The sequence below is a fragment of the Trachemys scripta genome, chromosome 2 (assembly GCF_013100865.1).
Source record: "Trachemys scripta elegans isolate TJP31775 chromosome 2, CAS_Tse_1.0, whole genome shotgun sequence".
Taxonomy (NCBI): domain Eukaryota; kingdom Metazoa; phylum Chordata; order Testudines; family Emydidae; genus Trachemys; species Trachemys scripta.
The window spans coordinates 110,591,142-110,617,999 of record NC_048299.1 but is presented as its reverse complement, the minus strand read 5'-3'; the positions used below and the strand labels follow the sequence as shown (position 1 = coordinate 110,617,999).

Below are 26,858 nucleotides of genomic sequence, written 5' to 3'. Positions count from 1 at the left end.
ATTATTGAAAAACTACCGGCACCATACCAGAGTTGCCAAGTTAAAATGTCCTTCTCTCATGATAAATGAAGATAATATAGAAATGCTTCTTTTTTCAAAGGGGGAGAGGGGGTTCTAATATGAACGGTTGGTGTATTTGATTTTACATATGTATGTAAATATCAAAAAATGCGAAACACTCAAAAGTTTGGAGACAGCAGCATTAAGATTGGCTGTGCAATGTTAATTCGGCTCCCTTATGTGTGAGCATTATGATAGTCTTTAATTACATGGCCACATACTATTGTTCCCACAGGACCCCACCCCATTCAGTGCAAAGTGCACCTTCTCCATCTTTAAATCCCTCTGCAGGATCCACCTCTGTCATGACACCTTTGTGAAGTTATCTAATTAATATTATCCTCGGATCTTCTGCACAGATCCCTCCATTTTTCTTAGGTCCTAAGCCTGCTTGCCATAGCGCCCAACTCTGTTCATCTTTCTCAGGATCTGCCTTTACAGCTTGTGCTTGTGGGCCATGGACATTCTTTGGGACTTGGCACCTTTATAGCTCATCATGATGTGGAGTAAATACCTGGGTTATCACATCAATTTCTGCATCTTTAACATTTGTTTTTCTCTGTTGTGTGTCTGTCATTCTCAGCATCCTGCTTCTTGCTCAACTTTCTGCCCCTGCCCTAGCTTCTAGTGCCATCTTGCCTTGCTCAATCTGAGAGACAAGGTGGGTAAGGTAATATCTTTTATTGCACCCACTGCTTTGTTGCACACAGATCACCAATAAACCAATGTCTACAATGACTGTCAAGGCCAGTGTATCTGAAATGGGATTGGGCTGCAGATAGCCTATTAGCAGCCAAAGACAGTACAGCATGAATGAAAGAACAAAGACATCATCAGAGTACCAGAGGGTTCATTAACCCTCTCTGGCAGACAAGGGTTTTTGCCGCCATATTTTCACTCTACTGAATGATGTCAGAACAGATATATGCATCCGAAGAAGTGGGCTGTAGTCCACGAAAGCTTATGCTCTAATAAATTTGTTAGTCTCTAAGGTGCCACAAGTACTCCTGTTCTTTTTGCGGATACAGACTAACACGGCTGCTACTCTGAAAATTGAACACAGTATTTTGTGTCTTTTGTTGCTGTTTGTTTTTGGCTGTTTTCACAAATGACAAAAGTAAAGCTATCGCTCTACTTATCCTTTAAAAAAAAAAAGTTGAAATTCACAGTTTTTCACATCAATTTAATATGGGATTATTTTCAATCACAAGTAATTACCTGATGGAGAGTCTTAGTACAAACAGCTCCAAAAAAGCTGATTCTATGAGTAACGTCTGATCTTCCTTTGGGAGATCAGTAAATCCTGGAATTTTTTCCGCCCAGCCCCTGGATATGTCAATGGAGGCAGTCAGAAGATTATAGAACTGTTGTACATGTTCTGCATCTGTGCCTGCGGCAGCCTGGTCAGTGGAACAGTACTAAAATGAAAGCCACAGAAAGTAATATTATGCGTTTTTAAAGAATGCCACAATACATACAATGCTGTCTGCTCAACAGTGTTTTTCCAGTGAGTCCCTCAACAGCAAAGACAGTAGGTTATTTTATCCAATGGATACTAAGCAGTTAAATATGAATGTAATACCTATATACGTGTGTGTGTGTGTCTGTGCGCGCAAGGGTATGTGTGTGTGTGTGTGTGTGTTTTACTTTTAATATAGGTAGCTCTTGTACATATGGGTTTTACTTTTAATATAGGTAGCTCGAATATCTGTAACTATATGCATTTATAGTAGGACTATCAATTAATCGCAGTTAACTCACGCGATTAACTCAAAAAAATTAATCACGATAAAAAATAATCGTGATTAATCGCACTGTTAAGCAATAGCATACCATTTGAAATTTATTAAATATTTTGGCTGTTTGTCTACATTTTCAAATATATCAATTTCAATTACAATACAAAATACAAAGTGTACAGTGCTCGCTTTATATTATTTTTTACAAATATTTGCCCTGAAAAAAACAAAAGAAATAGTATTTTTCAATTCACCTCATACAAGTACCGGAGATCAATCTCTTTATCATGAAAGTGCAAGTTAAAAAATGTAGGTTTTTTTGTTATATAACTGCACTCAAAAACAAACCAATGTAAAACTTTAGAGCCTACAAGTCCACTCAGTCCTACTTCTTGTTCAGCCAATCATTATGAGAAACAAGTTTGTTTACATTTACAGGAGATAATGCTGCCCACTTCTTAATTACAATGTCACCTGAAAGTGAGAACAGGTGTTCGCATGGCACTGCTGTAGCTGGCGTCGCAAGGTATTTACGTGCCAGATGTGCTAAAGATTCATATGCCTCTTCATGCTTCGGCCATTGTTCCAGAGGACATGCTTCCATGCTGATGACGCTCGTTAAAAGAATAATGCATTAATTAAATTTGTGACTGAACTCCTAGGGGGAGAATTGTATGTCCCCTGCTGTTTTACCCGTATTCTGCCTTATATTTCATGTTACAGCAGTCTTGGATGATGACCTAGCACATGTTGTTCATTTTAAGAACACTTTCACTGCAAATTTGTCAAAATGCAAAGAAGATACCAATGTGAGAATCTGAAGTGCCTTCCAAAATCTGAGAGGGACGAGGTGTGGCACATGCTTTCAGAAATCTTAAAAGAGTAAGACTCTGATGCAGAAACTACAGAATCCAAACCACCAAAAAAGAAAATCAGCCTGATGCTGGCGGCGTCTGACTCAGATGATGAAAATGAACGTGTTGATCCGCACAGCTTTGGATCGTTATTGAGCAAAACCCATTATCAGCATGGATGCATGTCCTCTGGAATGGTGGTTGAAACAGGAAGGGACATATGAGTCTTTAGCACATTTGGTGCATAAATATCTTGCGACACCGGCTACAACAGTGCCATGTGACCTCCTGTTCTCACTTTCAGGTGACATTGTAAACAAGAAGTGGGCAGCATTATCTCCTGCAAATGTAAACAAACTTGTTTATCTGAGCAATTGGCTGAACAAGAAGTAGGACTGAGTGGACTTGTAGGCTCTAAAGTTTTACATTGTTTTATTTTTGAATGCAGGGTTTTTTGTACATAATTCTATATTTGTTAGTTCAACTTTCATGATAAAGAGATTGCACTGCAGTACTTGTATTAGGTGAATTGAAAAATACTATTTCTTTTGTTTTTTACAGTGCAAATATTTGTAATAAAAAATAAATATAAAGTGAGCACTGTACACTTTGTATTCTGTGTTGTAAGTGAAATCAGTATATTTGAAAATGTAGAAAATATCCAAAAATATTTAAATAAATGGTATTCTATTAATGCTTAACAGCCCTAATTTATAGAACTCAGGCATTTTATAAATGACCAAAATTGGCCTTCATCCATATGCTGTTAGTCAACAAAACCAGAAATCTGGTGGCTAGGATAACTTTTAAAACTGGAAGGATATAAGAATTCTATTTAACATATCACAATTTTTAAATTTCCCATTGATGAATTTGGCTCAATGTATTGTAAATGCAGATTTCCTCCAGAGCCTCTCAAATCACTATCTCACCATGCAAGAGGCATGTGGGATAAATCTTTTTTGTTATCGGACACACGCAGCAACAATCCATTTAAATAAAAAATTGGTTCCAAGTAAAATAACTGGCCAAAATGACCTCATCATCTGAACTGAACAATTTTTAGGTTTAGGTAAAGAATGTATCATCTTGTTGACACGACCAATCCTTCCAACAGCCCCAGCTTCCTTAACTTCCCCATGAACTGCCAACAGACTGCAGCTCCTTTCCCGCTATCACTTCCAACTTCCTCGCTACTGGATCCCTGTCACTTCTGAATTCAAATCTTATGCCCAGGGTCTAAGCCTGGCCCTACTCTCTCCGTGACAGAGCACAGCCAGAGTGGTGTGGCCCAGCCGATTTCTGTGTCTGAGAAGTGCTGGTTTCCTGAGTGGGGAGAAATGGACTTGGAATTTACTCCATGGCTGTAACAACTTTCTCTCCAGTAGGCCCTTCGGAGTAATTTCTGGGAGGGATTTAGTGCAAACAGTATCTCCCTGGGCACCCCACCAAAAGATCTCCACAGTTGATGGAGAGCTGCTCTTCAAAAAGCACTCTCAACTGGCAGCTAGAGACAGAGCCCATTGACCTGAAGAGTCCGCTGATAACATGATCAAGGGGGGATAAGGTGGGAGGGGAAAGACCCCCAGTCTCCCTCAGTGACAACAGAAATGTTTCTGGGGACTTTGGAGCCCCTACTACTGCCACCTCACCGCCCCAGCAGATCTGATTGAGGTTGTTACTGAATCCCCAAGCTCTTCCTCTGTGGAGGAGAGAGGGTGGATGGTGCAAAGAGGAACCCTGGAGTGGGTAGCTCTTGTCCACTACATACTCCCCTAAGGGAAGCAGGCTCCCTGCTGGTGTAGAATGAGTAGGATGAATGGTCTCAGAATCATGGATAGGTGGGAGATACACAAGAAGTGACACTGGAAACCCTACATAACTCTGGCGACATCTGAGGTATCTCTGCTGGCGCTAAGTAATTCCTGTCTGCTCAACCCTGCATTAGCTGCAGGACTATTTCTTATCCTCTGCTCCCATTGCTTCCCCCAGTGATAAAAGCACATGTGATTCCTCTGCTGAAGTTTATATGGGGAAAAATCCTGCCCCTGCAACTATGGCGGGTCACATGACACTGAACCAGTGCAGTTCCACTCCAAACAGGAAGATGCAGGGCTGGGGAGAGGACGGGGGCTATGCAGCGCATGCACATTGCATTGTTACACAAGTCTTTGGTCCTCCCCCCATGAAGAGGGGCGGGGGTGCACAAGCGGCTATTCAAGCCATTGGAAGCAATAACCTTTGTGGAGTGGCTATGGAGCTTCTCCATGGCCTGGAGAGGGCCAGGAGGAGGATTTCACCACCACTACCACTGGTCCCCTGTGCATCTGCCTAGTACTTGGCCTAGATACTCAGACTGGGTGCTGGGATTTGGATTTGCTCCAGGGTTAGCAGGCCAAATTAATCTTGCTCGTATGTGACACTGGAATTCAAGGAGCACATGCTGCACAGACCGTCAGTTCCCAGACTCCTGTTTTACATGCTACTCAGACTGTGCAGAGGCGGGGTGGTGGCTATCTGGTGCCATGGGGGCATACCACCTCTGGGCATGCCATCTAACTCCTGCGTGCTGTCAGCCTGTTTGCTAGTTATTACAAAACTCATCTGTCCAACATAAACAACAATGTACATCTACCTAAAATTTTGGCCATATAGCAGGATACTGTTTAGTAGGTTACATGGTGAGGCCACAAGTGATTAGAAAATAAGAAGGCTCCAGTGCAACTGAACAACCTCCACAAATTCCCAAAGGCAAAATGGGGGCGGGGGGGATTGACCTGGGCAGTTATTCTAGACTCCTGAGAAATCTGGCTGCACTCAAATACGCTGGCAGCCAAGTCCCTCCAAAGTGCTGCATGACAGCATGCATTTTTGGATGTTCTTTGTCTTGGTTATTGGGTAAGTAAAACATCTCTCCTCCCCCAAGGTCAGATCCTGACTCCAAGGCCTTTGCACGCAGGGGACCCTCTCTGTGTGGATCCTCCCATCCCATGCAGAAATTTTGGAGGGTAGCAACTTTTGTGGTACCCCCTATATCCACACAATGTGAGGGGATGGGTGTGGGGCAGGGAACAGGTAGACCTGATTTGGGAGAGGGCAAGCACCCACCAGCCCCACACAAATTGTTTGGAAGAGGTAATATACCTCCAGGCTGTATTAACTTTTCTGCAGCGCTCCATATTGTGGAGCCCCCATTTAATGGGGCTCTGTAGACAGCCACGGCCAGGGAACCCCAGAGCCAATGTGGAGGAGATGCAAAACCCCAGGATCTGCTTGGCCCTAGGGAGACCTGCTTGGTTGTGCAGGGGTTGAACTATGGCACATTCATTCCATGAAGAGCAAACAGAATGATTTGAGGAAATTTCCTCCCCCTTCCACAGGTATTTCTGAGGCAGGACATGCTCTGAGCCACAGAAATCAGCAAAAAGAAAAAAAATATAATGCTCTGAAGTCATCCCATGTGTAGCTCATCTGAAGTCAATAGGGATAAATCTGGCCCAGTATTTTTAAAGCACTCCTTGAACACATTAAATTGACCTATAATGGCAGCAGCAACACAGAATGTTACTATTTTCTAACTCTAACGTGAACATTTCTGTTACATTATAGAAGCAGGTTTATTCAATTGAATGTATGTTTAATAACTCTACATATTTCTTAGATTTGTTTTGCTAATTCTAGTAGCTCGATCCAGCCCATAGGAGCATGATAAGCAGAATGACAGAAATTGTATTTCCTGCCTTTGAACTGTTAGTCACTGCTAGAGTATGTCATTCATTGCTAGAAAGGCTCACATTTTACCAAAAATAGATGAGGAAACCAACTGAGGCCAAATTCTACAGTGCTGGATTACGCACAAATCATTCCCTGCACTGGGAAAACCCAATGATCACCCCATGGGAAGGGGCTGGTGTTTACCTCACTCCTGCACAAAACAACTAGCAGGCCTGGCCTTAGTCAACAGGCCATTAGAGAGAAGGGGGAACACCCTGCACTACATGAGACAGCACCACAAAACTGGAGGCACTTTGGGAGAAAGACAGAAGAGGAGACCTTCCCCTGGCCCCCAGGACATGGCTCCTTTATGAACGGAGCTATCCAGGGAACCCTACCTATGGTTGCTGCGAAGATTTTCCCCAAGAAGAGCTCCTGTGTACAGCAGCATTATTTTATGTAGGATATGAAAGTCTGATGCTGTGCAAAGTGGTCATACACCCCTGTTCCACCCCTTCCTGCTTATGTCAGACCTCCTGGAGCTTGCATATTTACAAAAACATGGAGGAGGCTTCTTTAGATTTCAAGGGGAGGAGCAATGATACTCTTAGTGCAGCTCCTGTTTTTGCATTGTGACCCTGGCATTTGCTTAATTTCTGGCCTCTATAAATACAGCAAGTTTTATTATAAATACAGATTACTGCCCTACACTACCCTTAATCAGCCAGAATTCTTACTGAAGTTGATGGGAATGCTGCCGGAATGAGGAGTGCAAGATTTGGGGCTTGATTCTCTTCTCACTTACACAGTACAAGTCTGAACTTCATGGAATCACAACAGTGAAACAGGTGTGAGACAGAATATGGCCCTTGGCCTTTAATAAGTTATAAAACAATCTTCGTAGTAATTGTTTCTGAAACTAAATATCTAAATATTCTGTTACTGTGGACTGATAAATTAAAACCAACTCTGAAATGAAGAGTAGCAATGTTCTGAATAGAAATAAGATTTGTTTTAGAGACTAACAAATTTATTCTCTAAGGTGCCACAAGTACTCCTGTTCTTTTTGCGGATACAGACTAACACGGCTGCTACTCTGATACCTGTCAAGATTTGTTTTGATATTCCAGGGTTATACAATTATTTGGATTTTCTTTGTTCAATGTACTGATTCTTTTTTTTTTTTTTTTTTTTTTACAAATCCTGTATTGAGGTTTATATTACTATTTTCTTATGGCAGGCAAGACAATATTATTAGATTACAGTATGCTAGAAATTTGAAAAATTAAGGCCCCATTCCTGCAATGTATTGTGTGTGGGTTCCCCTCCATCCAGGCATAGGGTCCACCCGCATGCAATGCATTGCAGAATCTTACTGAACACACCTATAATTACTCTGCTCAGCAACAGAATTCATGAAAGTGGTTTTGTAAGTACATGTTTTTACTACATATACCATCCCACTAATATCAGTTGATGTACAGTTTTCATTTTGTTCACTTTAATCCCTTAAAAATATGCAGAAAATTTACAAAGATGTGATTCATTAATTTATGTTAGAAGGCTTAAAAAGAGGTTTTCACTACTAAGCACTACCAACTATTATATTTTACTCTACAGTAAAATTAGGGTGCCAAATCCTACCAACAACCAATCAGACACAATAGAATCTTTTAGTTATGAAGCATAAACTAATTCAACATCAACAATGCAGTTTTCCTTAGGCTTCCAATGAAACTGTACACAATCATAAAAAATATTAACCACTTAGATCTATGCACTATTTTTGTATGAAGTGAAATAGTCACAGTAGGCTAAAAAAAAAAAAATCACATAAAAATACACAATTTTCATTGGATTTTTGTCAATGTCAAAAAGCTATACATCTATCAGTATACATCCAGGGGCTCAATCCTGCATATAGACATCTGGGTAACTTTACTCACATAAGTAATTCCATTTAATTCAGTAGGACTATGTACATCAGTAACATTACTCACATGCATAAATGTTTGAAGATTCAGGCCCTAATGTGTTTTGGGAAAGTTAAAATAAATGAAAATATACCTAATGCATTCTCCCATTAAAAATCATCAGACAAAAATATAAACTGGGTGCTTAATAAACATAGCAAAAAAAAAAATAAAAATCTATAGGTAACTATAGATTAGCCTGTAGAAAAGCATCTATAATGTGCCTATAATTATTAAAGCATGTCAATATAATTACAAATAAATAGAAAGGTTATCAATATATATATATATATAAATATACATAAAGTCAAACCAGTCTCATATTTAGTAAAATTTAATAAAGATAAAGGGATTTGTTCATGATTTTCCACATATGTATTTTTTTCTTTCCTTGTTTTGGAATTTCAATACCATATTTAATAATTGCAGGTGTGCTATAGCCTATTTTCTGCAATAGATAACAAAATATCTCATCAATATTTAAATAAAATAAATATTTAAAAATAAGGTTACAAAAAAACTACAATATATGAGAATTCTTTGCTTGTTCAATTATTTTTTTCAGTTTGATTTAAAGAACTATTCGACAAACTTGGATTAATAAATAATAAATAAAATAATAATAATACCACGTAGCTCTTATACAGTGCTTTTCATCAGTAGGTCTCAAAGCACATTACAAAGATCAGTATCATTATAATTTATTCCTTAAACCTAAGATTCATGCTGCATTATGCAATGGTCTAATCCTGCTCCCACTGAAAACAATGGCGAAACTCCCATTGATTTTAACTGGAGTAGAACCGGATGCCTATTTGTTTCAACAACCAGGTATAACTTCTCATAACCCATCTATCTGAATATGAAAAAAGCAGTTAGGTTTTCCAAACTGGAAATTAAGGCCCCAATCCCACAACTGACTGAATAGGCGCACATCCCGGAGCCTGCCCTGAGTCCTGTTGAAGTCAATGGGGCTCTGCGCACAGTCTGTTGCGGGATCAGTGCCCTATTTACCTATGCATACTTGCTTTAGCACACCTGTGGGGTGTACTGCAGATAGTCTTGTGTCTTAAACTCTGTATCACAACTGATAGAGGCTAAAATTAATTTCCAGTGTAACTCCATTTAAGTCACTGTCGACACACCAGGGATAGGGCACTGGGTCAGTTATTACTTTATCTAAATTGTACAGTTTTCTTTCATTTCAATGTACTGATTGTTAAATTTTAAAAAATACAATTTAGTAATTATTTCTATGCAAAAAATCATAAAACATACTCTGGAATAATCAGGCTCTCGGGGTGTGGAGTCAGTTAAAGCGCGGACCAGGGCATTCATCATACTGATTGGAGGAGAAGGTGGGGAGGGCTGGGAAGGTTCCTGCTGTAAAGGGCTCTTTGGTTTGGAAGGCAGCCGACCTCTTCTCCCTTTCAGGCTATCAGTACGGACAACTGATTAAAGAAGAACAAAAATCAGTCCACAAAGACATCACCAAAAAGCTACAACCACAAATAAGCACCAGGTTAGTTCTTAATTATGATTAGTCCAGCAAAAAACATAATATTTTTCCATTTAGATAGATAGATAGATAGATAGATAGATAGATAGATAGATAGATAGATAGATCACTGCCATCCTTAATTGCAGAATATAAGTGAATATTATAAAACAGTGTGAAGCTCAGACTTGTAGCCAGCAATGTTACATTTGAACCGCACCCTTTTTATGTAACCCCAGTTCTATCCCTGTATGTTTTTTACACACACACACACATACACAAATACAAACTCTAATAATAATACTAATAATGTACATTTAAGCCTTCTTACTGAAGAATTCTTAGCTTCCTTAAAACACTTCACATGCTATGGGCCTAATCCTGAAAATGCTTACTCATGTGAGTACTCCCATCAGTGGGACTACTCACATACTTAAGCATTTGCAGGATTGGGGCCTATGGATTCAATCCTGGCTCCATTACAATCAATGGCAAACCTTATATTTAATTCCCTGGGAACAGACCAGCACCCTATGTAAAGGTACACAGGACACAAAGTAATGCAGCCCCTCTATGAGGTGGCAGCCAATTGCAGTACAGCACACTGTACAGCAGGAAAGGGAGGAGAAACTTTGGCCAGGGTCACTGGGAAAAAATCTTTCTCTGATGACCTTGCTGTTCTTGAACCTGTGGTTCCAAAGAATCTAGATATTATAAACCTAATGCCTGAAGAAAAAAACAAACAAAAAAACTTACATATATTGCATATAACCACACTTTGGGGGTAAGTAAACTAGAAAGCCTAACATTATAAAATTTCTCATAAAAATTAAATCTATATATTTTAACATAAGTAAATTTAATATTCAGATATTTGTATTTATGATAGCTCATGTTCCTTACCTTCTTTAACCATGCCGACACTGAGACACTTCTGAAAGCGGCAGTACTGGCATCTGTTACGACGTCTCTTATCCACTGGACAGTTTTTATTTGCCAAACAAACATATTTTGCATTTTTCTGAACTGTTCTCTGAGAAAATGCAACACAGAAATAGTCAACTCATAGTTTCTTGAATGAGCTAGGACCTGACAAGATGTATTTTAATTACAATGTGAAAAGCGACAGTGCAATTTGTATAATTAGATAAAATTAATTTCCTAACACACTAGCCTGCAGGAAAAACAGTTTTATTGGTGTTAGCTGCTGACAATGAAAATTGTCTAGGATTGTTCTGAAGCAAGTCTCAGGAGACAGCCAACTTTGAATGATAAAATCATATCTGAAATTACCAGGTCATCGCATCTACCTTTGGGGATTAGATTATCTCCGCTTTTAATATCCCTTTGGGAACAATTTTCTACTTGGTTCATTCCCCTGATTATTACTGACCTTATTAAAATAGAATCAAAATGATCTGGTATGTACTTCTCTTGCTATCGCTGTTGTTAGTCAAATATCACAATAACTGGTTTTGCTTGCCATTAAAATCAGTACAGATGAAATCAAAACTACAAAAACCAAACCAAACCAAAAAAACCCCAAACCTTTCACAATTTAGCTAACTCTCATGGACAAATAACTTATTTTGGAGAAAATGAATGGAGCTATATTGTAGTGACACTTGCTTAGCTATAAAACAAATGTTTGGCGAGGATGCTGGCCAATTTATTTTTAAAATCCTACTTATATTCTAACAAATAATTTTGAAAACTATCAAATAATTCAGATTTTATAAAAATAAGTTAAGACTAGAAAAAGAATAAAGCAGATATTGTACAAACAGTGTAATGTGTTTTAATATTTAAAATCGATGCTATTTCAATAAATAATTCAATTTCACCACAGATGAGCATTTAATAGCAAAGTCTTAAGAGCAACAACAATAAAACTCATAATTACTGTGAAATTATAAAACAAGATTAAAAGTAATAAAAATAAGAAACACATGAAATCATTCACCACTTAAACTACAGATTGCATCTTAGAACTGGAAAATCATTTTGTAAATTTAGGGCCCAATCCTGCTCCCATATAAATTCACAACAGTTTTGCTATTGACTTCCACAGGAGCAGGAACTTAATAGCTACTTTTCCCAGATGATTTTTGGTACCTATTCTAATTATGTTTAAACAACTAAGAGTTTTAATAGAGATGTGTATTTTTACCATATTATAAAAGTATTATCATTGAGTAATGTTACTAGTAGTAAGTGCAATAAAAAAAATGCTTTAAACATTGGCTCCTATCAAAGCCAATGCAAAAACTCCCATTAACTTCAACAGGCGCAGGTCTCTGATCTTTACAGAAAGAAATTGACTAAATCAAATCTTCAACCATGACACTAATAAATCAAACCCTAAAATCTACCCCAAGCTCTAAATTTAAACATGCCATTTGTAAGAGTAAACTGAAACCTTACATACGATCTGTAAAAAACAAAAACAAATACTAAAACCTAGCATTAAAAAGCAAACAAAAAATATACATAAACCCAGAAAGAATAAGCAGAAAGTTTCTTTGTAGTAAATGCATTATGTATTACCTGTCCCCAGAACCTTCTCAGTTAGTCTCATAGCTAATATTGAGGCACTATATAGTGCTTAGTCATTGCACTACTTAATACCTTTCACAGATCAGAATGCACTGGTTTCTAAACTAAATAGTTGTAGTCAAGCAGCAACTTCCTAGCATGACAAATGTTCTGTTTTATAACATACATTGACTCAATTGCCTCCTTGGCATGTCCTTAAATCTACATTTCTTTGTATTACCCTATGGAGGGAGATTACACTTTTCACTGTTACTGCTAGCTGAATTATCGGGTGACTATCAGGATGTCTGTATTTCATGCCTTGTTTTAAAAATATTTAATTAGTCTGAATGACTCAGTAAAGTCCAGTTTGTTGACAGCAAAATAAATGCAGCTAGATTTATTTCAAGAGAAGCTCCTGAAACAGTTGCCCTGCACTCTACGGAAAGACATTATGGGCCAGACACTAGGCTGGTGTACATCAGGTTAGCTCCATTGATTCAGCTGACTGAGGCCTTGTCTACACAGTGTGTTAGTCCACACCAGAGCAGTGTAAATTCGAGTGCACCCTAACATGCTGCACATTGACTGGCACATGCGGACTCTGCTGGCGCCCACTAACTGTCCCATAGTATGCATTCTTAGTACTTTTTGAAATGGCTGGGATTACATTAATGCACACTAGGGAACTTTAGTGCATGGCAGCAAGGTCCCACAGGCCAGTTAGTGCATGACATACTATCGTGCACTAGAATTTACACTCCTTTGGTGCAGACTAACATACCGTGTAGCCATGCCCTGAGATTCTGTCTGAGAACTAGCCCAATCCCTACACTACATCCTCTGGAGGATATGATTTGGCTTTGTATGAATAGTCAGCTGGTGTCTACCTTCCCTCACTAGACTACCTAGATGGTGTGTTTTTACTCTAATATATACTTTGCTCACAGAATCATCCTAAATTTGCTGGGTGAACTGATCAACATAACAACACCCGAAGCAGTCAATGGTTAGCGTGAATGGTGTGGGGATGACTTGGGATGGGGGTTGGCATGTGTATGTAAGTATATGTGGTTCTCACCTTAAAGAAGCCCTTACACCCCTCGCACGTCCGTACCCCATAGTGTTGGCAGGCAGCATTGTCCCCGCACACAGCGCAAGTGCCTTCTCCAGATGAGGAGCTCCTGCTGGGCGGGGAAGGCAGGCCACTGCTGCTGCCACTGCTCTCGCCCAACAGGCTGGAAGTGGCTGCATTGAGGCCCAGTGGCGAGAAGGCTAAGGCGGCTGCTCTTTTGGCCAGGGGAAGCCCATAAGGATGGTTCTCCATAGTGGCTTGACCGGCAGTGGGTCTGTCAGATCCCAGAGGCAGGCTTAGGGCAGCAGGGTCATAGCACATGTGGGCACCAGCTGCAGGCGTGTGGGGTGGCGAGTGCTTGAAGTGGAAGAGAGGGAAGCGGGTGGGCACAGTCTTCATAGGGGCAGAGTCCATCAAGTGGCTGGGGGCCATGCAGGTCTGTGCAGGCTGCAGCGGATGTGGGGGTTCGTCCCACATGGAGGCCTGGTGAGAAGGGAATCCAGGGGTGGTGGGCGTGGAAGGCGGGGACTGCTTGAAGTACATGGAGGTGCTGGGCATCCCTTCATCTGTGGAGGGGGGCAGTGAGGAGTGGTAACTATGTAGCCGGCTGTCTTCCATTTTTATGAGGGGCCTCTGGCTGGAGGAAGCAGATTGCATTTGGTACAGGCAGGAGGGCTTGAGCTCATAGCTGCCAGAGTAACCCTCCATGAAGGTGCTGAAGCTGGGCAGGGAGGTGGTGGCGGTGGCAGTGATCTCGGTGCTGCTCAGGTCCATGGTCAGTTTGGTGTAGTCAGGATTCATGATCTCCGAGCTGTACTCTGAGCCATATGCGTAGGTCTGAGCTGCATAACTCGAACCAGGAGGTGAAGGGCTATACTGGGCTTGCACACAGGGCATATCTGCAAGGGCAAAAGGGGCCATTAGCAACAACAACAAACAACAACCACCTCGCTGCGGCTGCAGCTTCGGGTCATCACTTACAACTCTCTTCGCCTTTTATGGTTATTTCCTGCATTTCACGGAACAAAATTAGACACCCACTGCCAGAATGTGGGAGTTATAAATTTCCTCTGAGTACTCAGTATTTGAGAAGAAATATATATTAGATGCATATGGGGCCACATTCTGCTCTCAGTTACATTGGTTGAAATCACTGGAGTTGACCCAAATTTACACTGGTGTAAGTGAGAGCAGAAGCTGGCCCTAACTGCCCTAGATCTGCTGCCTAATAGACAGAGATGTCAATGAGAATTAAATAAGAAGCATGAAAACAGTATATGAATAGATGCAATTATGCCATAAAATTTTCATAACGAAAAAAACACACTATCACAGTCTATTCTATTATATGAGAGAGAGAGAGAGAGAGAGAGAGAGGTACATATATATATGTACATTGTCTACAGTGTACATTAAAAACACAACTGAAATCACTGTATCTGTTACTGAGGAGCTGTGAAGATAAATACTTCTTACTTGACCTAGAGTCTACATACAGTATTTCTGATCAGATCATAATTAAGGGTGATATCTTGCCATCAGCTTTTAAGAAGAACTCCCCATTAAAGGGAGGACTGCTAAAAAAAGATGGCACAATAGACCCTAACATTTTTAAAAATGTAAAGGCAAAAGTGCACTGTATTTCTGTCCTGATTGTTATAGGAGATCTAGGCTGAGGTTGATACTAATCCTGTATTTTTTTTTCATTGCATCATGAAAGTAAATCCAGTTCACTCATAGCTAAAATGATGACTCTAGTAACACAAAGAGTTGATTTCTTTCTTTATTTTCCACTTCTTCATTCTTCGCTTTATTGCTCATAGGACATTACAGACCCAATACAACAATCTTTATGAGGTTTGCCTGCTTAAGCACTACAGGTTTCAATATTTGCAATCAAAGCTAAAGACAGTCATTGAGTTTCACTTTAACAAAATATACATCTTATTATTAGTTAGTGGAAATGCTTTCACATGAAAAACCTGAGAAAGTAAAGAAGTATTATTACCCTTGGAGGAAATATATTTCAAAATTAGGCCTAGTTTATCTTTTTATAACCAGTATAATTCATATTCCAGAGGCATTGGATAAATGATACATACAAACATTTCTAAAGTTTAAAGATAGCTGTTCTTCCTGGATATTTTAAGAAGACCCTTTACTTTGGTTTCTTAAAACATTTACAAGAAACTCTCACACAATAATCAAATTAATTTCTATTAAATAAACTTTGAATTCCTAATTTGTAGAGAAACACATTTAAATTAAGAACAGATTTTAATTATTGTATTTTCATGTCAGAAGAAAGACCAGCAATTTCAAGTTTTCAAGGACCTTTGTAAAAATGTGGGAGAAAATTACTGCTTTTTTTTCCTAACATGAGTCTTTGAAGACTACTTTTATTTATATATCCAAATATTATATATATATGCATATTTAAAAATAGGACAAAATCTTCATAAATCTTACCTCAAAAATCTTATTTATTTTTATTTCTAAAATGTGCCTGCCAGTCTCTGGAGGCATATACACAATTGAACTAACACAAATTAAGAAAGAAAACTCAGTGTCAACTTGTGATATTATCAAACAGGGAAGTTAAACAACTGGTTTTCCTAAATATGTTGATTATATGTTAATAGAGTAAAAGGAAATGAAACTTCTTTCATACACCTCCAATGAAAATTCATTGAGAAATGCAGTTTAACAAGCAGATAAATAATGTCACAAATTGACATGTTGACACAGAATCTTGTGAGGGAGAAGGATTTTCTGTCTGTGCTGAATAGGAGCAGGAGCTGATAAGAGATGACCTGCTGTTCCTCTTCTCTTCAGCAAGACTACCTACACTACTGAATAGAACATGGCTATTTCACTTTAAGAAACTATTATGCTAAATTTGCTATAAGGGAATAGAAATCTGCATCAAACCCTATTTGAAGAAAAGGAGGAGGAAAGAATTAAGGTAAGGATCTATTCAGATCTGCAGAACTCCTCTTACTATACTGATTCCCAGTGTGATCTACTGACTAGTTCTAACTCCTGTTTTTTCTTTCTACTTTAAGCACTGGGATTAGTTTTCCTTGAAAATAAATAATAACGTGATAATTTAATAATTATTATTTCTTAACAAAAGGTGCTTAAAATAATCACGAGCCACATTTTAAAACGATGTATTACCAAGACCAAGATAAATAAATACAAAATCTGGTTAGGAACATTTCAGAGGCACTAACCTTTCTGAAATCTTTGTGAGACTGTTACATGAGAATAGGAGTTAATAATGTTCACAGCAATATCCCACCCACTTGCTTGCAATTTTCTCTTTCAATTTTTACACATTGTTGGTTAGGGACTTTTAATTCCTATGGATTCAGTCATAACAGTAAAAGTTTTATTAAATACAGTCTCTGAATGACTATGAAATTAAATCGGGGACCAAATTTTGCTCGAAGGTAAACTCCTTGCGCGCTGTTCAAAGCGAAATGGCATTTGCAAGAGCGAAATTTGGCCCTACAAGTTTGAAAATATTAAAACTATTGATAGCATTTGCAAAAGAAGCTCGGCGTATTGGCAGGAGACTTTATTCTCACACCGATTCCACTAATTCCAGGTTGCTGGGAGAAGCCAATTGTCTGAATTTTGCTCTCTGTTCCCCCAGTGTAAACCCAGAATAACTCCACTGACTTCAAAGGAGCGACTCTGCATTTACACCGTGGACTTAGGGGCTGAATGCGCAGTATTAGGAATCTGAGCGGGCAGTGGGCCCCCAGCCCCTGTGTGCTCGCTCGCCCAGGAAGCGTCTGTTACCTGGAGGGTATCTTGCTCGCTGAATGGTGGGGCTGGTTGTCTGGACGGCGGAGGCTGCAGGAGGAGGCGGAATGCGGGCTGGCTGGGACCGGTCTGCGGGGCCGGGTTTGGAGCCGGGACTCAGCGTGGGGCGCTCTTCCGAACCGGGCTCTGTCACACAGCAGGGAAAGAGAGAGGTCGGGAGTCACAACGTGGTCTGCACCCGATCGCGGCTGAGACCAGCAGCCAGGCACGGCGACTGCCAGGGACTCGGAGACCCGGGCTGAAATGACGCCGTGGGACTGAAAACAAACCGCAGAGCCGGGGATGGGAGGCAGGTTCTGAAGGGAAAGCCACACCTCGGCCACCTGCAGCCTGGGGTAACAACGCGTTAAACGTGGGAACTGGGAAGGGAGAGACAAATGCCCATCCCCAGCTCCCCCCAAACTGGCGAGGGGCTTCTCGTGTTCCTCAGAAAGCAGGTCGCAGCCTTTCCCCTAGAGGTTAGAAAAACTCCAGCCCTAAAGCTGCCATCCCCCCTTCTCTCTCGCTCAGGACACCCGGGGAAGAGTCGGGAGATGCCATGGAAAGGAAGTTTACACACTTTTTTCAATAGCAATGTTATGGCAATATCGGGATCGGATTGGGAGTAAAGCCAAGAAAGCAGGCTCCTTTCGCCCAGCGAAAACGCACAGAGAAGGGCGCTGTGGAAAATGTTTAGCAACTTTCCCTCTAAATTGCTTGGCCCTTTTGTCCCACGTGTGCGGGCATTTTCGGGGGCCAGCAGGAAGTTTAAATCCGGGTGGATCCAAGCCAGAGGACAGTTATGTCCAAGGTAGGCAGACTCTTGCTGTGAACTGAAAGGATTTCTTACACCCCAAGCTTGCCTTCTCTGTGCAGTCCCCGAAGGGTCGGCGCTCGCTCTCTCCCCAAGGGGGTGGAGGAATCCCGGGCATCAGCCCCCAAACCTAGATCACCAATGCCAGCTTCTGTTCTCGACCTGCCACAGAGCTCTGCCTCGGGCTTGCAGAGCCCCTCGCATACTATATAAAAGCGATGCTTTAATCTAGCCTGGGGTAGGAGACCCCCCCAACGGGGCGGGCATCCAATAACGACACCATTTTAAAGAAGTTCCTTTCCCTCTTCCGATCATATTCAGTACCTGAAGGGATCCACCACGTTTGCTGTCCTCGGACCTTACTGACAACCCCCCTCTCATTCAGCGACTGCAGCCCTAAAACCAACTGCCTTTCTCCTGTCCCCCGAAGGCCCCGCCGCCTTTGCGTCCTCTCTTCTGCCCTCTCTCCTCTCCCCCTGGTGCTTTGTGATGGCTCATCTCTTACCTGGTTTGGCTTTTTCACGCTTATTCTTGAAGTCAACATCTGCATATCAGAGGGGAGGCTTTGCATGTCGGCGGGGATACACTAACATCGCCGCCCGTGTCAGGAGAGACCCCCTCCCCCACAGCCCTTGTATGTATTAGCGCGAGTCCTGGCCAGGAACTTTCGCCTACTTTTGCCATTATTCCCTGCGAAGCGCCCGGGGTGTCAAACGCTCATCTGCTCATCTCCTCTTCTCCCGGGGCTTTTCATCCCTCCCTGCCCTTGCAAGGCCGCTTCTCCCACTGCACTGAGCGCCCCAGGGCTCCTCTCCTCCCCCAAAGCCGCCGGTTACCTAGAGACACTCTTTGCGCCTTCAAACATGCAGCACTCCTCCGGACTGCAGCCGCTGAGCCAGGAGCTGTAAATTAGGAAGGAATAACTACCCTTGTCAAAGCGCCTTTCTTCCTCCTTACACTTTACATTCAGCCCCCAGTGACACCCCCTCACCCTCTCCGGTAATCTGAGGAGGAAACCGTGAAATGCTCCATTGTGATTGTGGTTCTTCAGCTGAGTTTCGAAACCTCCCTTTACCCCGGGAGGGACCGCGAAGGGGATGTGTCACTGAATTAAAGTTTCAGCTGCATGTGGAGCAGCGGCTACTTTGTCATTTAATCGCTACGTAACTATAACACCAACCCATGGAACTCCAGCAAATAGCGCGCAACTTCAGTCAATTTCATCTCTGAGCGGCCCCGGCAGTTCTCTGTGACTCAGCCTCTCGCTTTCACTGTGTTAGCATTGGGACAAGAAGAATTTTATATACAACAGTCCCCACGGAGAAAAAAGAAAATGAATTGAAGAAGCTAATAAGGTGAAGCAGGCTGGAGAGAATCCCAGTGATTAATTCCCGAAATTTATTTGAAAGTGACTCTCGCAGGGTCCCGTCTCGCCTCCCCCGCCCCCCGCGAAAATAGCATTTTCCATCCTTCATTTGGGAAAACTTTGGGAGTTAAATCCTTTAGCTCAAAATAGTGTGAAAACCAAACAACACTTCTCAACAATGTTAGTTAAGTATTAAAGTTTAGACGATCCATACCGCCACCGTGACAGCGCAGTATCGCGATACTGCAGACCAATAGCTGTCCACAAAATACCAAACTTGAATGCCCATTATACAATGTTATTGATTCTTTTAAAGACAGGAGCTGCTTCGCAGTTATTAAGAGAGACATTTATACAGCGAGTAAGGCAGCGAGTGAAATGCAGCTCCTCTGTACTGTAACACACGTGCTGGGTCAGTATAGTATGTAATTACAATTTATGACCTCCAAAGGGAAAAGTGCAAATTTCTTAGGAGCATCTGCCAGGCAGACGTGCCTAGCAAAGATCCCACCTCATTTCATTACAATATGCCACATTCCAACAATTACCTCTTCGGCGAACTCTTCCAGCAGCCTCTGGTTTGTTCTCTCCTAAAGCGAGATCAGATCAACCTGCCCTGCCGTCCCTATTAAACAGTCCTAACTCGCACAAACAAAACCACTTATTTCCCAAGCACAATTAAAGGAAGAGACAAATTACTGCCAGTCTTCACCCGAGCTGCAAACTCCCCACCGCCGGCGGCAGCATCATTTCCATGACAACAACTAGCAGAAATACCTTAGTATCGGCTGAGGCTTCTGTTCCACAGACCCAGCTCTCCTGTTTAGGAGAGGAAAAGTCTCAAGTACGGACTAACAAAACAGCAACAAATATATATCCACCCAGGACAGAAAGGAGTAAAAGTTTCAGGTTACAGCCCCCAGCATGTTAGATTAGTAACACTGATGTTCATCACAAACAGTTGTCATTTCAAGAGCAATATAACCGGCAGCACAACTTTTACCAAGTCCATCCACATTCTCTCTCTCCCATTCATATATACATACTTGATTGCTGTGGCGGTTCCGTCTTTACATCTAGTTTGTAAATGCCTATTTCCTTAAATGTGCATGTAGGCTCCGTCCAGTGGCAAAATTATAAAAGGCAAACCCAAGAGGTTCTTGGAGGCTGTATCTCTGGAGGCTGCGTTATCCCGAGTCATGGGAAAGGATTACAGAAGCTTGAGAGACCAGGAGCTGAGAGCAGTCTGCTGCTGCTGGTGGTGCTCCGGAGTGGAGCGTGTGTGTGAGAGAGTGAGTGATGATCAGCCAGCTGCAGCAATGTGCCTTTGTTTATATGCGCTGGCTCAGTGATAGAGATCTGCCTCTGTCTCTCTCTGGGTCTCTCTCTCTTTCTCTGTGTGTGTGAGGAGAGAGGAAGGAGACTCCTCTGCTGCTGCTCTCTCCCTCTCCCTCTCTCTGAACGTCATTTATGTGAGAGGAGCCCTAGCGGCCTCTCCATAGAGCGACTGGAATGCGAGACGTCAATAGTGACGCCATGGGAGCCTGACGCTACTGCCCCCCCCCCCCTCCGCCCCAGAGTCTATGAGTCTCTCCTTCGGTACAGTACAGCGTGTGTGAGAAAGCCCCGGCCCCGCACCTACACTGCCGGCATCTGGCTGCGACGCTCTGCTTAAATTTTCAGAGTGCTGTCAACCTGCGAGGCGTTACTAGGAGGGGAGAGGGAGGATATGGCTGACAGGCTGGGTCTGAGTATAGGAGGCGCGGGAATGTTAGTGGCAGTGTAGATATGTATCAATAATATCTATGGCGAGGATTAATAATTAGAGCAATGCCTTATGCTGTTACTGGGCACAGTAGCATTGCTTAATCGTCTATATGTCAGACAAAATAAGAGAGTATTTAATAAGGTAAAGTTTAGCCAGCACTTTGGACATGTAAACCGCGCTTATTAATGATGAGGACGAGGATGTTTAAAATTGTTTAAGAGAAGAAAATAAAAGGAAACTTTTTAATGTGTAGGAACAAGGCGCAGGTTCTGAAAGATCTCATTATACCCGGCCGGGTCTCTCTGCTCGGGTCACATATGTCGGTCACCAGTCACTTCGGGAAACTTCACCATCATACATGCAGCTGTAACTCAATTTGCTTTCGCTCTAGCTGGGCTCTGAGCTCTCAGTTATCCATTGTAACAAATGATTGTTGCTCTGTCTGATTCTATGTTTGCTCGCGTGTCTTCGCAATGTGAATGAGGGTATCCTCAGGAGGAGGCTTTACTTTCTTCTCATAATAATTGTTCATATAGTGGATTAATTTGCACCGTTCAAACAAATAAGAGCTGGACATTGCAAACTGCATAGAAAATACAAATGTGAATGAAACAGCTGCGGCTGCTGCTCACACACACATACAGGGACGAGGAAGGAGTGAAAGAAGAAACGCCGATTGCACTTTCACTTTGTTTAGGCTGGATTCACGATCCTCCTTCTCTGGTGTCTACATTACACAGTTCCTGGGAACTAAATGGGTTTCTGCACTCAGTCCTGTGGAGCTGGTTTTCTTGCTTTTCCTCTCCGGACGGAGGGGTGCAGTTGTGATCTGAAGAAGGAGACATGGGTTGGCTTGCTATTTAGAGGGTTTTTTGGAGGGGTGTCTTTGTGAATCCGTGTGTGCATGCGGGTAAGAGTCTCACTGAAACAAGCAGAGCTTTTAATAAGTAACTTGCAGTGAGTCCGGCACCAGAAGCCCACCGGGGCACTGCCCAGCGTCCTCGATCTCCTGTGTCAGTGTCCCATCCCTTCCCAATCCATCTCACAGAGGGAGCACTTTGGCTCCAAGCGAGCAATCCGGCCGCAGGCGGGTACCCAACACTAGATATTTTTTTCTACTTTCTTATACAGCGAGCCCCTTTCGGAGCCAATCAGAGGGGACACGTCACCATGGAACGCCGTCCTCTTGCCGGCGCGCCCAATCCCCGCGCACGATGCGCCGGGCTCTATTCCAAGGGGCGGGACCCGGGGGGCTGACGCACAAGAGGCGCGTGATTGACGCAAGCTGTGTTGCTAAATTTAGCCTCTGGCCTGTACAAGCCGATTGCGATCGCGCGGGGGAGGGGGCGGAGCCCATTGAGCGGCGGCGGCGGGGCGGGCGCGCGCGCGCGGGGCTGGGGCTATTTTGGGTCTTTGCTTTGATCCGGCCAAACCAAATATAGCTGCAGCCGGGTATTTATAGCCCTGGCGAGTACCATTGTCGTGAGGGCCGCGCCCCCGGCTGGCTTCCTCGGGGCGGAGGGCCTCAGGGACGGAGCTGCAGCGCCCTTACTGCCCCCGCGGTGGGTCGGGGCGCCGGGCCCCGTGCACAGGGTAGTGCCGCCGCCGGGGCAGCAGCAGCAGCAGGCAGAGAACCGGGCTGGCCTGTGGGCAGCTGGGTGCCGCCGAAGGGGAAGCCGGAGAAACTTCCCGGCAAGAGGCGCCGGGGGCTGTGACAGCCCCGCAGCCCGGCCCGCCTGGCGCGCTGCACAGTTTCCCACCGAGCGCCCAGCCCCGGGTCGGGCTGCCTGACGCGGTGCCCCGGCGCGGGGGCGGCCGGTGATTCCCCGCTCGGGAATGCGCAGCGCCTGCGGTCACTTGCCCGTCCCGATCGCCGGCCAAACGCCCCGCGCTGGCTGCCTGGCGCTCCCGGCTCAGGGCGCGGGCGGGCAGCGGGAGCCGGGACCCCACCTGCCCTGGCCTGCGGGCAGGGCGCGGACTCCGTGCCAAGGGCTGCCCCGGCCGGGCGCTGTGGGGATACCCCTGTCTGATGTAATGGAGCGGAGCAGGGGGCGGCGGCGGGCTCGCATAGCGGAGCGGTGACCTCACGGCAGAAGCGACGGCTTGTTGGGAGCCCCCGCCCGCCTGTTGAGTAAGCGCTTTGAGAAGTGAAAATGCCATGACGGGCCGGTGCGCTCATCCCCGGGGCTGACAAGCCGCAGACCAGGGGAGATTCCCTTTGATGCGCTCCCTGTGTGGGCGGCCTGGGGCAGAGGGAACTGGTGGCACTTTCCGCCCGTCGTTCCCCCCTGCACAGCCGCGATAAAAATACTTCGCTTTCCATGTTGTCATCTGCCTACTCATCCCGGTGTGCCTGGCTGTAAAGGGAACTGGAGAGAGTGCGCAACGCCCGCTGCGTGGCCTGCCCGACGGAAGGGCTGCGGCGCTGCCTGATATTTTCCTCAACCCAGTTCCTGAGTTAGCCCAGTGACCCCGATTCCCTTTTTATTCTCGTAATTCCTCCCTTTGATTACAACGCCGCCCCCCCCCCCCAGTTTAGAGAGACATCATCAACTGGGAAAGCCGGTTTCTGTACCTCCTGTATTCACAAATAGCTCCTAAAATAACAATCACTGAAAGAGGTCGGCGGGGGAAGAAATCTGCATGTGTTCAGTTTGCTTACTTGTCAAGTCTGACAGCAGCCATCCTTGTTGAAAAGATCGTTATACAAAGCAGGGGCAGAAGAAGCCTTAGTAATGTGTAGAGGATTTTAAAATAATTAAGGACATCCTGTTTGAAGGATATGCTACCATAGACTGGATTTGGGGTATGTGTGTCAAAAAGTCAAGTTGACAGTGTCCCTTGAAACACTTGAGGCCAAGTTCCTCCTTGGATAAGTGAGTTGTAACCTGCTATTTGGAATTAATCTCTGCTACCCTGCAGTCAATGTAGTTATACCCAGGCAGACTTTAGTTAATTTTGTACAAATTTATGCTAGTGCCCACTATGTGCTTTAGAAACTCTTGAGGAGGAGGGGCCCTGTTCCAGACAGCCCTTAGTATTTGAGGACACAAGTGAACAAAAGTTAGGGGAAAGGGAACAACAACAGACCAGTTACATAATATTTATATACAAGTCAACTTAATTCATTGTAAGCAGCATAGGAAGTGGGTCTGTAAGAGGGACTTAAATGTAGGGGCTTTGTGAATGAGCTCAGGGATGTCTTTCTATGCATATGGGGAATGTGTGGGGAAAAAATGGGGGGGGAGAGACTGGTGAATGGGTAGACAAGGCTGGAAGTATTGGGACACTGAAGGAGGCGGGAGGCAGCACAAAGCTTGATCAGGGAGGGTAGGTAGGAAGGGTGGAGTTCTGTAGAGCTGAGGGTGATAAGGAGAAAATTCAATCTGATGCAATAGACTAGGATGGGGAGCAAGTGGAGGGATTCATTTTCAGTTTTTCCACTCATGTATTGTACAAATAACTTTAACTTTAACTGTTGCATATTAACTTCTTATTTGAAGTGGCAGTTGATTGCTCCAAGCGCCGATTAAAGTATAGACTCTCTAGGTCCATTCCTAGGCCCCAAGCTCCTGGAATCATTTGACTAAGAAAAAAGTAAATGCATAGCCCTGGTAGTGATGAAGAAAGGCGTGAATACAGGATATGATTCTAATTAAGACAGTGACATGTGCCTGAGTCTGCAGACAGCCTGGAACTGCACCTCTGAGAGAGGTGAATTACCCCATGCATTTCAGTGGGGTGTTAATGCCAACACCAACTGCTTTAGGGGACTTTGACAACACTAGTCCAGCAAAGGACCCTGTGGGTGGCAGGAGGAGAAATGTGCAGCAAGCCCCACCCAGCCAAGCAGATATAATCTAGCTGCTGGAATAAGTACTGGAACCCCCATGCTATAACCCCTGCCTTTCCAGGGCTGGGAGAAGGAGAACCCATGCTCTCTCTTTGGGAGGAGAGGAAGGTTATCATGCCAACTGCATCTCAAAGTAGGAGGTGTGGTCAAGGATAAGGCTGTTGGGTGGAGCCACAGTGTAGGTCCATGGGGTATGCAGGGGCAATTTCTGCCCCCAAAAGAATTTCTGAGAGAAATTCAGGTGATTGAAACCAGGGGTTTGTGACTGTTATAAATATGTTCTGATTGCTTTATCCACAATAGTTCTGTTTACCCAGACAGAAGCTCCACCAACTAGTGGAATTGCCTGAAATTTTGTGATACCACAGATGGGGAGGCTTCTTGGCTTTTAAGAGCTAATTCTTTCTTGTGTGTGTCAATCCAAAATTAAAAGCATGGAAGATAGTGAATTAAACAAAGGAAAAACTTCCCTTCAAACATACTTTTAACTCAAACAGTGATACTATTAATGCACTTCATGCATCTGAAGAAGTGGGTTTTTTAACCATGAAAGCTTATGCCCAAATAAATCTGTAAGTCTCAAAGGTGCCACCAGACTCCTCGTTGTTTTTGTGGACACAGACTAACACGGCTACCCCTCTGATATTAATGGGAGGTGCTGGTGGAATTGTAAATCAAAGGGTATGTCTACACTACCTGCCGGATCGGCAGATACCAATCGATCTATCAGGGATTGATTTATCGTGTGTAGTGTAGATGCGATAAATTGATCCCCGATCGCTCTCCCGTTGACTGCTGAACTCCAGCTCGGTGAGAGGCGGAAGCAAAGTCGACGGGGGAGCCGTGGCCGTCGATCCCACGCTGCGAGGATGCGAAGTAAGTAATTCTAAGTCAATCTAAGATACGTTGACTTCAGCTACGCTATTCTTGTAGCTGAAGTTGCATATCTTAGATCGATTCCTCCCCCACCCCCGAGTGTAGACCAGGCCTAAGTACCCACACAAGAGTTGATTTGGATTTGAAGAGGAAAGGACCAGGTAAGTTTCAGACCTGTAAGCACAGCATCTTATTAAATAAGATGATGATACATTCACAGGGATCTTAATTTAAGTAAATGAGAGCTGGCTGTATTTTAAAGAATCCTTATTGCGGTTGCAGGAACAAACCATCCCGATGTGTAGAAAGAATAGTAAATATGGCAGGCGACCAGCTTGGCTAAACAGTGAAATCCTTGCTGATCTTAAACACGAAAAAGAAGCTGACAAGAAGCGGAAGATTGGACAGATGACCAGGGAGGAGTATAAAAATATTGCTCAGGCATGCAGGAGTGAAATCAGGAAGGCCAAATCACACTTGGAGTTGCAGCTAGCAAGAGATGTTAAGAGTAACAAGAAGGGTTTCTTCAGGTATGTTAGCAACAAGAAGAAAGTCAAGGAAAGTGTGGGCCCCTTACTGAATGAGGGAGGCAACCTAGTGACCGAGGATGTGGAAAAAGCTAATGTACTCGATGCTTTTTTTGCCTCTGTCTTCACAAACAAGATCAGCTCCCAGACTGCTGCACTGGGCAGCACAATATGGGGAGAAGGTGACCAGCCCTCTGTGGAGAAAGAAGTGGTTCAGGACTATTTAGAAAAACTGGACGTGCACAAGTCCATGGGGCCGGATGCGCTGCATCCGAGGGTGCTAAAGGAGTTGGTGGATGAGATTGCAGAGCCATTAGCCATTATTTTTGAAAACTCATGGCGATCGGGGGAGGTCCCAGATGACTGGAAAAAGGCTAATGTAGTGCCCATCTT

The 26,858-nt window shown here is 43.5% G+C and overlaps 1 protein-coding gene across 1 annotated transcript; it reads right to left on the bottom strand.

The window, feature by feature from the left end:
* Positions 1–1,274: 1,274 nt before the first annotated feature.
* LOC117871743 (nuclear receptor subfamily 4 group A member 3-like) lies at positions 1,275–20,978 on the bottom strand. Its single transcript, XM_034759507.1, has 5 exons — positions 20,488–20,978; positions 13,455–14,347; positions 10,742–10,871; positions 9,619–9,791; positions 1,275–1,478 (listed from the first exon to the last, which is right to left on the bottom strand). The coding sequence occupies exons 2-5, from the start codon at positions 14,343–14,345 to the stop codon at positions 1,275–1,277; spliced, it is 1,398 nt and encodes a 465-aa protein (XP_034615398.1). The 5' UTR covers positions 14,346–14,347; positions 20,488–20,978.
* Between the last annotated feature and the right edge of the window lie 5,880 nt (positions 20,979–26,858).